We start from the raw sequence: 14,577 nt of genomic DNA, 5'->3' as shown, positions 1-14,577 counted from the left end.
TTTTTTTACTATTGAATCTCAGTTCTGCCTAAATAGTAGAAAGAAAAGAAGAATTTCCGTAAAATTTCTGCTTAAATTGCGCTGCTTTCTACAGTTCATCATTCTTCAAAGAATATCAGTATAGTTATGATATTCATATTTTTAGACTGTAATTCCCTCATGTAAATATTACAATGGAAAGAAAATATTAAAGCAGTTGGGCTAGGCTTGCGTTTAATTCTGAAAAAAAATGGGGAGTTCAAAAAAATTATTCAAACTGTATGTAAGTATTTAATTCAAATATTCGAAAAACTTCTTGTGCATTAAATAAATTATTTATGTATAGCATCATGTTCTGATATTGTAAATCTGCACATTTCAAACCTCTGTTTGATGTTAAAAATGCATGACATGCATATACATGCCTACTAAGTTATTAATTAGAATGTGACTTTTCAGCAGCATTAAAGAATAATTCGAAGAATCTATTCAGAATACCCTCCTCCGATACTTTCCTTCTAAAGACTTAACAGAGTATAAATGAAAAAGAAAAAAAAGAGCGATTCTGAATATATATTACTGCCAAATCAGCAAACACAAGTTCTGGGTCAGAGTAAAAGAAAAAAAGAAGTAAATCGCTTAGCGAAAGAGTAATACATGGTAGAGAATACTTAAGCATGGACTTAGGGCAACGATACGGTTTCTCAATTATTTCGTGCAACTAAGAATACACGGGAAAATGGGGAACCTGTTGTGTATTTATTGAAAAATGATTTAATGGACACAAATTGAGATTGTAAATGAGGATACTTTTTTCAATGTATATCATAAAATATTTTCCGATATTTGGTGAAATTGCAGTTTACGTAGCACAATCATTGTTAATTTATTTTACTACAGTAGAATTTTAATTTTCCGATATTATAGGGACCGAACCATATTCGGATAATCAAAAATTCGGATAATTTGATTTTACCGAAAAAAAGGTCCATTTAGATCAATATCTGCATGTCTGTTGATAATGGGAGAAATACATTTGACAAGAAAATACGTTTTCAATTAATAAATAAAAGGCTAGGTCACCTAGGGACGGACAACGTCCAATACTGCCGTACTAAGCACAAAAATCGTATCTGGATTTTCTATAAAAATTGATCTACGGTCATCAAGTGGTTCTTTGTCAAATATTTCACCTAAATACAATGTTTTATGGTCACTTGTGAATTAAAAATATTTTTAAAAAAATCTGAAAATGTTGCATCTGAATCAAACACACGGAGGTGTAAAACTCTTGCTTCTCATTTCGAACTCGGCTGTAGATAAGACTTTTGCGCTTATCACGGGAGAGTTCTAGAAACGTGCACTTTTTGATGGTAATTCATCATCTTAATAATGTCAGTAAATAAGGAAAATAACACTTGTATACAGAATCATTATTTTAGGAATCCCAGTACATTTCAGTCTTATTACTTCCTTTTAGGTAGTAACGAAAGTATTGTATTCGCGAAAAAATGTTCTCCTAAAAATAGACTTTAATTTCCATTTTGCTCACCCCCGAATGAATGTTGAGTTTATTTTTCAACCCGATCACACGTGGATATCTGCCTAAGAACGTATATACATACGAAATATCCATTTTAACGATCCCCGAATCAATTACAACGAATTTTCTCGCGACGTCTGTTTGTGCGTATGTGCTTATGTATGTGTGTACGATTCGGATATTCAGCAATCCAAAAAAATGGTTATGGGATAATAGCAAGTTCTGCTGTACTTAAAGTGATCAATTAACTCTGTTTTCCAGTAGCACAAGCATGTGAAGTAATAAACAAGAGTATCAATGTTTTTAATTAATTTAGCCTGCTTTTAATTTTTGATTATAAAGTATATTTCGTTATGTCGATTATAAAACAATAATCATGCTTAAAATTTGATGTGATTGAGGTCTGCTTAGCCTTCACAATCCTGGTGTGTTATGTTTGCCCTAATTATAGGGTTATTGTTTATATATATATATATATATATATATATATATATATATATATATATATATATATATATATATATATATATATATATATGTGTGTACATACATACACACACACACACACACACATATATATATATATATATATATATATATATATATATGTGTGTGTGTGTGTGTGTGTATGTATGTATTTCTTATTTTACTTCGAAATCTGATAATATGACATGTTTCTGAGCTTTCTAAAAACATAATGAGAACAACCAATCTAAAGAGACAAAAATTAATCATTTCTTATGCATGTCGAATCATTTCTTTTAAATCAGTTTTAAGTTTGTCAAAAGAAAACCCAGAGGATAATTCAAAAATTGTTAAAAGTTAAACGTTCCCCATGTATTGCTCTGTTTAGTTTACGAGTCAGTACAGCCTTCGTGCATAAATCAAAATTCTTTCTGAACCAATGCACGATACTGTTTGCGATTGCAATTGTTTAAAAAGATTCGAAATAAATAAACATAAAAAAAAATGTTTGTTTTAAAAATTAAACAAGGGATCCCGATTTCGTAAGAATATTTTCTGTGGAAAAAGTATGTATAGTTCACATTAATTTCTATTAACTAAGTTGCTATTTCAAGTAAAGAATACCAGCCTTTTATCTACATCTTAAGCTTTCTCTGAACAGTTTTCAGGTTTTGAATTAATTTCCTTTACGACTTTTTTTCTGTTTTTAGATTGATTGCAGAAAAAAATTAATCGCTTTGTTTTGCATATAAGTATTTTTTGCTTCTATTTTTCATTTAACTTAATGAATGTTTTATTATGAAACAATTTTTAGAAATATCCAATAACTACTATTTTTAAAGAAGCTAATCGAGTAATGATTACTTTACACTTTACGCTATTTATATAATACATGAAAATCTAAATGTGCATTAACAAAATATGTTCATTGGTTTTTACATAATTGAAGATACTACAATATAAAAAATAAAAAAGAGAGATGGAAAGAGGAATAGAGAAAAAAATAAGTTCGAAAATATAACACAAAACAACTGAGATTTTATCCATGAATTATTAAGTATCAAGTATCACACAACCCCCTTGGCTTTTGATTCTAAAAACTTTCAATATAATCATACCATGAGTAAAATTAGGGACACAAAATGTAATTGCAAAACTTCTGCACAATTGTTTTTTTTTTTAATTTCAACACGATTCTTTGGGGGATAAACCAAACTAACATAATTTTTTTTTATCCTTATATTTCTCATTACAAAAGGTTATCCCAACAAAATTATTGCATTCAATATATATATATATATATATATATATATATATATATATATTAGGGTGGTCCTTACTTATATGGGAAAAAAAATTTTTCGGAATTCAACAAGTGACGCCCCCTAGTGTTGTGACACTATAATAAAAAGTAATCGGTGCAAAATTTGAACTCGATCGGTCAATAATAACACGTGCCCCTAGGACGTTTTACTTTAACACTTTTGATAATTTTCCCACAAATCTTTGAGTTTTTACTTCAGACCCCGTACATCGTTTCTCCTATGTTTGCAAAATATTTTTACTGTGAGGTAGCCCTAAAATTAATCTTTTTAATTACTTCATATCGTCTAAAAATTTTACAATGAATAAGAATGGAATAGTGCTTTAGAAACTTTACCTTAATCGTACGCATTAATCAATGTATCTCAATCGTGTGCATTTTTTTTCCCGATTGTCTTGAACTGTCTGTAAAATACTAAATTGCTTTTGTGACTCATATTTGGTAAATTGATTGTAAAACTCCTCGATTAATTTTGCTCCTCTTTCAGTTGTATCATTTACAACTTTCAGCATTTTAACGATATCTCTTCCCTTTAAATAGCTTCCTTCATTTTGCCATGAATCAGGATCACATAGGAAAACATCTTTTGGTGTTTGTAACTTATCAAACAGTTTTATTTATTTGTAATTGATTCTATAAAGAGGAAGATCTTTACTAAGAAAGTATTCCAAATCATCTACTGTTATCTGAAATTTTTTATACAGTCATCAGACACGTCTTCCTATTCAGCAAGCATTTTTTTGAAGTAGTCTTTTCCTATCTTCAAAGTCAATTCCTTCATCCAATACGGACAAAGCTACTAGTTCATCCCCTAAATACCATATGTGATTTATGAATTTTTCAATCACTGCTTCTTCTGCATGTTTGTCATCATTTTGTACGCTGCAGGTTTTTTAGACACTAGACTTTATATTAGTTTAAAAGGCCTAGAATGGGTTGCTGCGAAAAACTATATCTTCTTACAGCATTTAACTCTAAAACAGCATTTAGGGCATTCTCTTCATATAAGGTCAATTTAAATTGTTTCCTAAATATATAAATATTCAAACAATAATTTCCTTTTGCCACCCACTTGGCTCACAGATAAGCTCCAGGTTGCCGAAAACATATCCCTGTAGGAGGGAGGACTAAACCAAGAAATATTATTACACGATAAGAGAATTCTCTGTAATATTTCTTAATTCCACTTTCTACGAACAATAATATGTCATCAAATTCTTCTTTTAAAATTTAAGTGGTATGTGTACTTTTTGAATTTTGAAGCGCTTAAATAATGGAATACCGAGTCTAGAACTAAGAAAGGCAAGAACTTCTTTAAAGACACTTTGCAGTACGATTTCAAGTGCATGATGATAGCAACACAAATGCAATATATCACCGTTCAGCTTTTGTTCTAAAAAATTACATGCACAATTTATACGGCTGGTATTGTAAACCGCTGTATAAAACACTACAGCTTGAACAGTCAGCAATAAAGAGCAATCATCTAAGGTATAATATGCAACTGAAGAAATATCTCAGAAATTCTGAGTAGCTGTTCAACATTGGGACCTGAAGCTATCATGGTAAGCCTATCAGCGTTTTTTTCCAGTTACATCTGGATGTAGCTTTGTATCCCAGGGAATAACTAAAAAATCTAAATTTGAATTCATGAAATCTGATTTTACCTCTCAAAGATTTTCTCTTGCTCTCTTAAGGGATGTACGATTGATCATAAGGTTATTTGGATTTAAATTTACTGCATCTACATAGGCTGTAAATAAATGAACAGCATCTTTGTCCCTAATATGGCATTGGCATTTGTCTAACATTGATGAAATGCGAGCAGATCTCAATAGTTGTCAAGCTTTTTTGCGTTGTGGTAGACCAGCTATAGAAAAAAGGTTCAACAAGTTAGGATAGATACCCATTTCGGTTTCTAAATCTTGTGAATTGGAAGAGGAATTTGATAATAATAAAGGACTATGTACTGAAATAGAAGACAGTTTAAAGTATAGATTTTTACATTATTCCGATCTGGAATTTTTTTAAATTAATATTTTAGAAATGGAAAATAGAGTTTATTTTTATTGTAGGGTAATCGAGGATTTTTTAAAATTTAAATTATAAGAATGCATAAACATTTAAGTATTTAACTAAAGAACAGCGAATTAAAATATAATTGTCATTACTTTTATTTACAGCATGGAAACCTAGTGACCCTATTTGCCACACCTATTACATACACAGAAAATTTTCTAAATCAACACCCCCAAAGCCTGGAGGAGGCAATTTGTTGTTGTCAAAAATCATTCATTAATGGCCTTTAAAATCTCTTGTATCCATCTTGGTGGTAAGAAATGTTCTCCTGCCGCTTGGTTTGAAACGAGCGCGAATTGCGGTATGCCCGTCCCTAGGCCACTGGTGTACATGTACCCTACGTAATATGTAAAATATTACAGAATGAAAATGAGAGAATGGTTGGTCTGGAAGTAGCAACATCTATTGAGGTTCAAAATTACTTTAAATACGAAACCTGGGAATATTTTTACATAAAAATGAGAAAATCTGCATTTTTTTCTTCGAAACTCAAAAAAGGGGGCCCTAGGGGCACGTGTTAATATTCATGGATTGACTTAAAATTTTGCATGGATCATTTATTTGTATAATGGAACAAATTGAGGGGGCGTCGTGTAAAATATCTACAACCTCAAAAATAAGGACCACCCTAATATATATATACTTCTAAAAATGATAAATCTAGCCGTAATAAAAGAAAAATTAGCCAAGCTTTTTAGTTGTAAATGTTCGAAATGTGACTTTAAAACACTTTAATTCAGAAAAGAAAAGTTGCAATGGCTTCAATGTGCTTGAACGTTAGTCCCGAATGTGCTCCATTAAAAAGAAGGTATACTGAAATGTGCTTCGAATGTGTTCAACTCAGGATATATGTTAAATTCAAACTTGGAAACGCATTTGAAAACAGATTTAGGGCACATTTGGGAAAGTATTTGATCCCAATACTTTCCCAAAATGATCCCCTTTGATGTTTGAGGACAGATTGGGGGCACATTTGGGAAAAATCGGATACAAATTTGAGAATAGATTGATTGTACATCGGGGAATATTTTGTACGCATTTTAAAACTGGTTGGTGCAAATTTACATAACCTAGCAAAATCATTCCTTTTTTCGCACCTGCAGAATTTTAACAATTTTCTACAACTACTAGTTGACAAAATTCGGTACTCTATGTATACATAATCGTTGAAGATTAGCCTTAAGATTATAGGAGACGAAATTTACTGTTAGAAGACTGGGTAATGAACCGGCCGGTGATTGACGTTTACTACGCGAGATTGCGGTAAAGTGAAAAGTGAAAACTAGAAAAATATGTAATACATATTGAAAGTGCTCCATAAACTTTCTAAAAATGTTTCAAAATGTGCTTCAAAGCGCTCCAAACGTTAGGACATGTGCCAGCGCTCAAAAAGTGTTCTCAATGTCATTCCCAAAAGTGTTTAAATAGTGCGTTTAACCAAATAAGTGTCTTTAAACTGTTCTTATTAGTGTTTTTAAAAGTGTTCCAAAAAGTGTGTTTTAAAGTTTTTTTAAAAGGGGGACAATAAGTATCCGTGGACAAGTGTACGTGTTCAAAAAAATTGTTTAATATCGGGTTAAAAAAGTCTCTGAAGATTTGCAGTGCATAGTTTACAAACGCAAACTGTGTTCATTGCTATCCTTTTGACATCCAACAGAAAACATTTGTCGCACTTCCTAGGATTAGATCTGTTAACACGGAAGGATAATAGCTGCTTTGATTGACAGTTACTAGGGGCATCTAATGTAAATAGCTTTCTCGCGGGTAGTATTTCAGATCTTAAATACCAAGTACTGCATCGATTAATTGCATAGTTGTTGTCCATCACAAAACGGTCCAGGAATTTACCGTCAGTGGGAATTTCGCCGAAAATCTGAACCTAAGCAATTATATAGCCGATTAAGATAATACTGAATTAATCGGTTTCAAAACTTTTTTTAAACTCTTATTATCAATGTTTAAAGAACAAAGTACATAGTTATAACTAAAAATGTATCAAAATTAGATATCACACATTTTTCCTTCTAATTTAGAGATAAACTGTATGTTTTGAGTTTTTTTTTTTGTATAAAATGAATAAATAAAAATAGCTGATTTCGGGCGAGTAATTTGGCGTTCAGCTTATTTCACATAATTCACTATATTAATTTTAACGTAAGAAAAATGAGTCAATTTGTAAGCATTTTAACTTAGTGGATATGAAAAATGTTATTTTCTGTAGATGTAATGAAAAATTTCGTTAACTGATTTAAAAAAAAAATGTTTACCGGTATTTTTTTCCTCGCTAACATAACTGTTTTTTTACAAGAAGTCAAAGACACAGTGTTAGCAAAAGCTGCATAGAAAACTATCTTTAATAAACACAATATATTCTTCTTAATAATCAATTATCGATAACTTTACATTAACACCAATCAATTCGATGTTTTTCCCACAAAAACCTTTCAACAATACATTTGAAATAAAACAAATAACGTACTATACTGATAAACCTACCACCGGTTACCTTTTTTTACATGAAACTCTAAAACTTGTCGAGAAGCTTCCGTCGAATGGACATACTACTTTGAACGTTATGTTTTCCGTATCGGAAACCAAAAATGTTCAGCCTTATAAAAAATCGGTGATAATAATGAGCGAGGGAATATTTCACGTGTTCACGAAGGCTCTACCTCCTGCTTAACTTGCTCACCCAACCCAACTAACATAAAAATATGAAAGTAGGGTTTTGAGATAGGGAAAACGTGTTTCTTTCGTTCTGTCTGTTTACACTTCCGTATAATAACTTTTAACAGAATAAATAGATTCGAGCAAAAATTCTTTTTATTCGAAAGATCTTGACCAAGGACACCTCATTAAAATATTTTATTTTTTGATATTACCAATCTTTGATTAAATTTCGAAAAAAATGAAAAAAACTTAACAGTAGCGCTTACGGATAAATATAAGGCTAGAATCGATCCCGAAATTGAAAGCGGATTTGCTTTAAACACATTTTGTTGGAAAAAAAACTCTCGATGAAAAATATATACAGCAAATGGTTTTAAAATAGCTATTTTAAGGATATTTTTAAACAAATGAAAAAATAACATCAACGACATAATGAAAAAAATCTTTTGTCACAAAAAAAAAATGTGCCGATTCTCTATTTTTCTGGTTTTAAAAAATGGAAAACAGTTACTACTAAAAATCGAAATATCATCTCTCGCATATTGACGCAAGTAAGAGATGAATATGACTGAATCAAAATTAAATGAATTCAAAGAAAAAGGTTTTTTTTCCCAAGGCAGCAGAGTCGGTGGGAATGATTTCGACCCTGGCCATCTCTCTAATCCTGGCAGAAATGTCGACTCGGAGGTAAAATGATTTTACTTTGACTCTCGATTCTGACTCTATTCTGTTACTTTAAAGTCCGATCGCTTCCGAATTCGCAGTTCCAATTTTTTCTGTAAAATAATGGTTGTTGAATTGATTTGTTTCTATTTCCTTTCTAAAATTTTGATTGACATATTTTTCAGTATTTTGAATATTGATTATATACTAGAAAGCCGACGTTGGTATACGGGAAAGTACACTCGTTTAGTTTTGGGCGGATTCTCTTGCTCTTAAAAGAATTTGAAATATGTTTGGTAATTGAAATTTTAAGTAAGAATTTTCATATTTTCGCATTTAATATTTTCTGAAGCGTCTTCTAGGATATTTAAATATTTGCGCTCTAAGAACTGCAAGACTCTGGAATGGTGCCTGAAAATATTTTAAAAACGAGCTCCTTAATGATTAAGCAGGAAGAGGTTTACTAATGTTTTTGACGACTTTTTGATGTTGCATTAAGCATTCTAAATGAGCATTAATTTAATTTGCCAACCGTTGAAAAGCACGTCTTTCTTTTGGTTTTTATGAGGAAAATATTGCACGTAATGGAACAAATTGCCCAGAAGGTGGGTATACGGAAAATATGTGCACCACAGGTATACATAAGTGAAATAAGTCATCGTGTATTTTACTAACTAAGCATTTAAGAGAGTTAAAAATTCAGCAAACTGCTTTTACGGCAGTCATTTATTTTTAAATGATTTCAAGTTCAGTGGTGGTAAAAAAAAATCGCATCACCCACGCCGCAAAGGAGAGGAATATCATCACGACTGCATGCAACACACAGTCAAGCATTCCGTATCGCAGATGATTTAGGGATGTATTTCTGGTCAAGGAATTGGTGGGCTTCATTTTGTGGAAGAAACAGTAATCGCTCAGGTGTATGTTGGCATTTTGGAGGAGAATTTGCTTCCTACTAACCGGGATCACTTTACTTCAGTTTCAAACGTCATTTTCCTGGATGATTCTGCTCCGTGCTTTAGGGAAAAACTGGAAAGTAACAATTTAAAAACCTATATCCTTGCATTAGACTTATATTGACATGGGATTAAGTATTTTTTTTCTCTAACTGACACGCAGGTTCAGAAATAGAAAAATGAGCATGGGGTCAGCAATTTGCCTTGACCCGGAAACAGCCCCGATCTACGTAAACAATTATCGGATCTTGCTGTTAAATGTTTATTTCATAAGTTTTGCAGAATTTCACATACGTTCATCATTAATCTAACGACAAAAACTTCTTGCATAATCCCATTGTTGTGAAAATGAGAGGGTGATGCAATTTTCTTTTACCAGTACTGTATTAGGGGATTTTTTTTATCTTCAGTTACATCATTTTATACACAGTGCAAAAAGAACTGTAATAAGCGTTGGAGTCATTTTCCAGTTGTTACCGTAAGGCATTTGTGACACATTACTCACCCATTTAGCGGTCTTAGAACTTGGACGACCAATATTCCGTTATACCTAAAAGGACCTGAAACTGTCAAAATGAGCGTACTAAATTATTTTTAAAAAATTATATAACCAAGAACAATGTTTTACGCAAGTTCTAATATGAGTTATAACTTGTGCAGTTTAACCTAAACATTTGGATAGAACAAATGAAAAATAGATTTAACACATCTTTCACGTATGCTTAGATCAAGATTAATTGAATAAATGTGACTTACGCTGTTGGAAAACAACAAAAGAAAAATTTTAACACTCTGAGCACGCGAATCTTTCTCTTAAAAAAGGACGAAGGAAGATCATATACTCAAAATCACTTTTCACTGCATTTCGTATGGAAAAAAAATATAATCAAAAGTACCCGCCCCTCCTCCCCAAAAGTCAACACAATTTTCTATTGAAGGAACTAATTGGCAAGTGACATGATATTTGTGGAACTGGAAGATTAATCTTTACAGGACATTTGACAAAAATACAAGTTGATCAATGTATAAAATTAGTTCTTATGAGTTTTAAGCGTGAAAGTGGATATACAAAAATCAGTTTCGGTTTGAAATTTATCTAGGGAAGAATTGATCATCAGCTTGATATTTTTTTTAATAACTCGAAGCTTATAACTCGAATACTCCTCTATCTCGAAGTTTTCATATGGCCCCTAACTCATGAGACTATTGTGGAAACTTCCTATAACTTTAACTACCAATAACTCAAACGGTTTAGCCTGTCCCTTGGGACTTCGAGTTATCGAGAGTTGACTATATTTGATGATAATACTGAAAGCTCTTATTTTCTACCGGGGACTTTTAGAGATCCTTACAGAGGAAAACGGAAAATAAATTTAATTCTTGGCCATAGGAGATACGTTTTAAAAAAATCCATACTTTTAGAAAAAGTAAGCACTTTTAGTTTTCTTTAAAATACCTTTGATTAGTATTAATTTTTAAATTACAATAAGTGTCTTAGTTAGCAATTAACGTCCAGGTGTAAAAGCAGGAAATTAAAGGATGAATAAGCAAATAAGCAAAGAGATTTCGTGCGAAAAACACAAATATATTACTATTTATTCTATCCGTTGACCAGGCGTCTTTTTTTTTCCTTTTGAGGAAATAAATTCTGTACCTCAAAGGTAACGTAAGTCAAAATATCTGTACTTTGCTGGATAGCGCAAAAATGCTTCTGGTGCATACAATAATTGAGACTCGTGCTCTTATAAAACAGGTAGATAACAATATGTGCGCCGTTTCTACAGAGTTACGTTGCTTTGGCTCAATGCGGAATAAAGTTCTATATATAATGCAGTAATAACCAAAAAAACGCCATTTTGAACCTAAGTTAAACTGCTTATTTGGCACATAATTGCTTCATATACCGAAATACATTTTTGTAACATATTTTGCAACTTTGTGCTTCGGTGTGATGTTGAATCGTAATCAACGAATGTCTCAATATTTATTTTAATAATTATATCTTACGGCGGGAAATTTTACCTATTTTTTAAATCATGAACTATTGTATGAACATAAGAATAAAGCATTAGAATGCATATTTTTATAGCTTAATTTCTTTAAATTAGTGTCAAAGATTTGCCCTAAAGGTCGCGACAGCATATCAATATATGTTCATAATAACTACTTAATAATCTCAACATACTATACATCTTTTTATTTACTGTTCAAAAAAATATAGTTTTACTTAAGGTTAAAGAAAAAGAAATGTTTCTTTAAACACAGAGATCTTTTTTTTTTGAATAATTCACGTTTGAACAAACGTTGCCACATATAGTTTTAATTCACACAAATTGCTTTTTACAAAATCAAAATAAGTTTATAGCTTTTTCGGAAGTACCAAATAATATTTAAATATAACTTTTTTAAAGAATATCTTAATATAAATTTGAAATTTTTAAAACGAACAAAATTCTGAAGGGATATTCTGCAGTTGGCAGGTAAAAAGCAAAAATGACTGCATATTTTTCATTTTTGTTACATATTGTAAATTAGCTTAACTGTACAAGCTTTCTTATGAGGTTTCTGCTGGGAAAAAATTTAAAAATAAGTCTAACTCTAACCATTTCCTATTGACAGTATTGAAACCAAGACGTGTTTCTTCATATATCTAGAAAACTCATTTACAAAGATACTGCCATTTACCTTCCCACGGCAGTGTTATACTTATCATTTTGTTAACATAATGAAAGTTGTAGCTCCCACAAACATTATTAAAACATTTATTTACGATATACACATTACGATTATAGACACATTAGTGTTTCGTGCATAAAAATTATTGAACTTGCTTTATAACTTTTTAAAAATACAAATTAATATCCATAAATATGTATTTGAATATGAAGATATATTTTCTAAAATTTTATCCTGCAGTTAAAAAAAATATATTTCATGAAGCAATGCTGTTACACGTTGAATTTATGGCTAAAACAACTTCATTCTAGACCAAAATAAAAAGAAAATAAATAAATAAAAAACTAAAGGTTAAATACGACGTTATATCGCACATTCTTTTCGACTCCACCATAAAAAACAAACAATATAAATGTATAGTAGAGGGCAATAAAATTATGTAATTTTTATTCACATAATTCATTTAGTACTATATGCGCAAATACGCGATACTATTTAACTTAATAAATCATGGATGTATTTAATTTTAATTTAAGCATTTTTTCACGGCAATTTCGCGATAAAATCAAAATTTAAATTTCGCTGTATTGCAATAAATGTACGAAAAACAACATTGATTTACATACATATATATATATATGTTTTCAATTGGACTTTTAAAACTATTTATGCAAAACAAAAACAAAAAAAAAAAACCTCCGACGTATCCTGAGGCATCTCTGGATATTTATTTTAAAAAAAATTGCCAATTTATCGCCATCAATTAAATGACAAGGAAAAAGAAAACTCACCTATATCTGTCGGGATTCTATCTTCTTCTCCATCAATCATAGCATGCATTCCATATTGATCACTTGAAAAAATGATGCACAGTACAAGCAAGGGTAACATTGTATAAAACTGCTTTTTCTATTCATAAAAATGACAATTCATGTATATTAATGAGCGTTGCCCATAGTTTTTCACCTCTGCATTTTTTAAGTTAAATTTACTCCTTCAAACACAACATGATATTTTTCCGCAAAAAAAGAATCATTCTCATCATGGCCTTCAACTCCTCCACTTAGTCCTTTGCAGAGTTTTAGAACGCAAGCGATGCTAGTCCTTTCAGAAGCCCTGATAGAGCACAATGTGACAAGAGATCTGTCCTAGAGCACTAAGGCAGGAGAAAATCCTTTCGTTTCAGCCAAAACGTAGCTTTTGATCGCCAATGTTGGCGCAATCAGCAGTGACTTTTCTTATGATCGATTTGCGACGATTTTTTAAAATTTAAACTGCATCAGATGCATTGTAAAGCAAACTAAAGTGCATTTTTGTGTAAGTTTATGCAAGAAATAGATCTAACTCAAAGTAACACATACGTGTCAAGTAAAAGAAAAAAAGTCGAGGAAAGTGACTATTTCTAGAAATTGTAAGCTGAAATGCATTGTTTAAAATTACTTGCATAGAGTAGAGGTAAAAATTAAAAACTGGTTTTAAAACGAGTTTCCTTTTTTTTTTTTGTAAAACTTTTTAATTTTGTTTTTGTTCCTTTGTGTGGTTGTATCCTAATTATAAAATATTTTTTACATTCAATGAGACAGAAATATTTAAAATACGTTTCATGAAAATTAAATTTTTGTTAAATTCCGTATTTTATGCATTCATTTTTTTAAATTATTTTTCTCGTCACAACAAATATCTGTTGAAAGTGAATTTAAATTCTTAATTCAAAACAATAATTTAACAATATGTAATCATTTATATTATTACTAAAATGTTTAAATTTTCTGCATTAATTTGTTAATATGGAAAGAACCCTGGTGGGCAAGCTTTTGACAGTTTTAATTTTAACCATGTCAGTTTTAATATTAACCATGTTAAGTCAAAAACCCCGTGTCAAAAAATAAACACTTTTACAATCATTATAAAAGTTTAAATAAATAATAATAAATTTTATAAATTCTAAATTATCTAATGTTTTAGTTTTTAGAAGTACCCACTACCGATGTTGCAATAGTTCCTACTAAATATAGCAATAGTTCCTACTATATATAGGGCAGCAAATTCTGTACTTTAAATAGAGGGGTTTTTTTTAAGAACCTAAAAATGGAAATGAGTCACTTTCATAAAAGCAGCCAATTTGAGCTTATAAAAATCAGAAAAGTTAAAGTGAGTGGAATCAAATGAAACGTTTTACAGAGATAGACATATGTAAGGGCTTTTTATGTAAAAAAAATATT

At 30.7% G+C, this 14,577-nt stretch overlaps 1 protein-coding gene across 1 annotated transcript in view; it reads right to left on the bottom strand.

Moving 5' to 3' along the window:
* LOC129226707 (uncharacterized) overlaps positions 1–13,280 on the bottom strand; it is a 159,358-nt gene extending 146,078 nt beyond the window's left edge. The window contains exon 1 of the mRNA XM_054861336.1: positions 13,147–13,280. Coding sequence (XP_054717311.1) covers positions 13,147–13,246 — 100 coding nt within the window. The 5' untranslated portion in view covers positions 13,247–13,280. The remainder of the gene's footprint in view (positions 1–13,146) is intronic.
* Positions 13,281–14,577: the final 1,297 nt, after the last annotated feature.

The sequence above is a fragment of the Uloborus diversus genome, chromosome 7 (assembly GCF_026930045.1).
Source record: "Uloborus diversus isolate 005 chromosome 7, Udiv.v.3.1, whole genome shotgun sequence".
Taxonomy (NCBI): domain Eukaryota; kingdom Metazoa; phylum Arthropoda; class Arachnida; order Araneae; family Uloboridae; genus Uloborus; species Uloborus diversus.
Note: the sequence above shows the minus strand (reverse complement) of the source record. Positions and strands in the feature narration are given on the sequence as shown.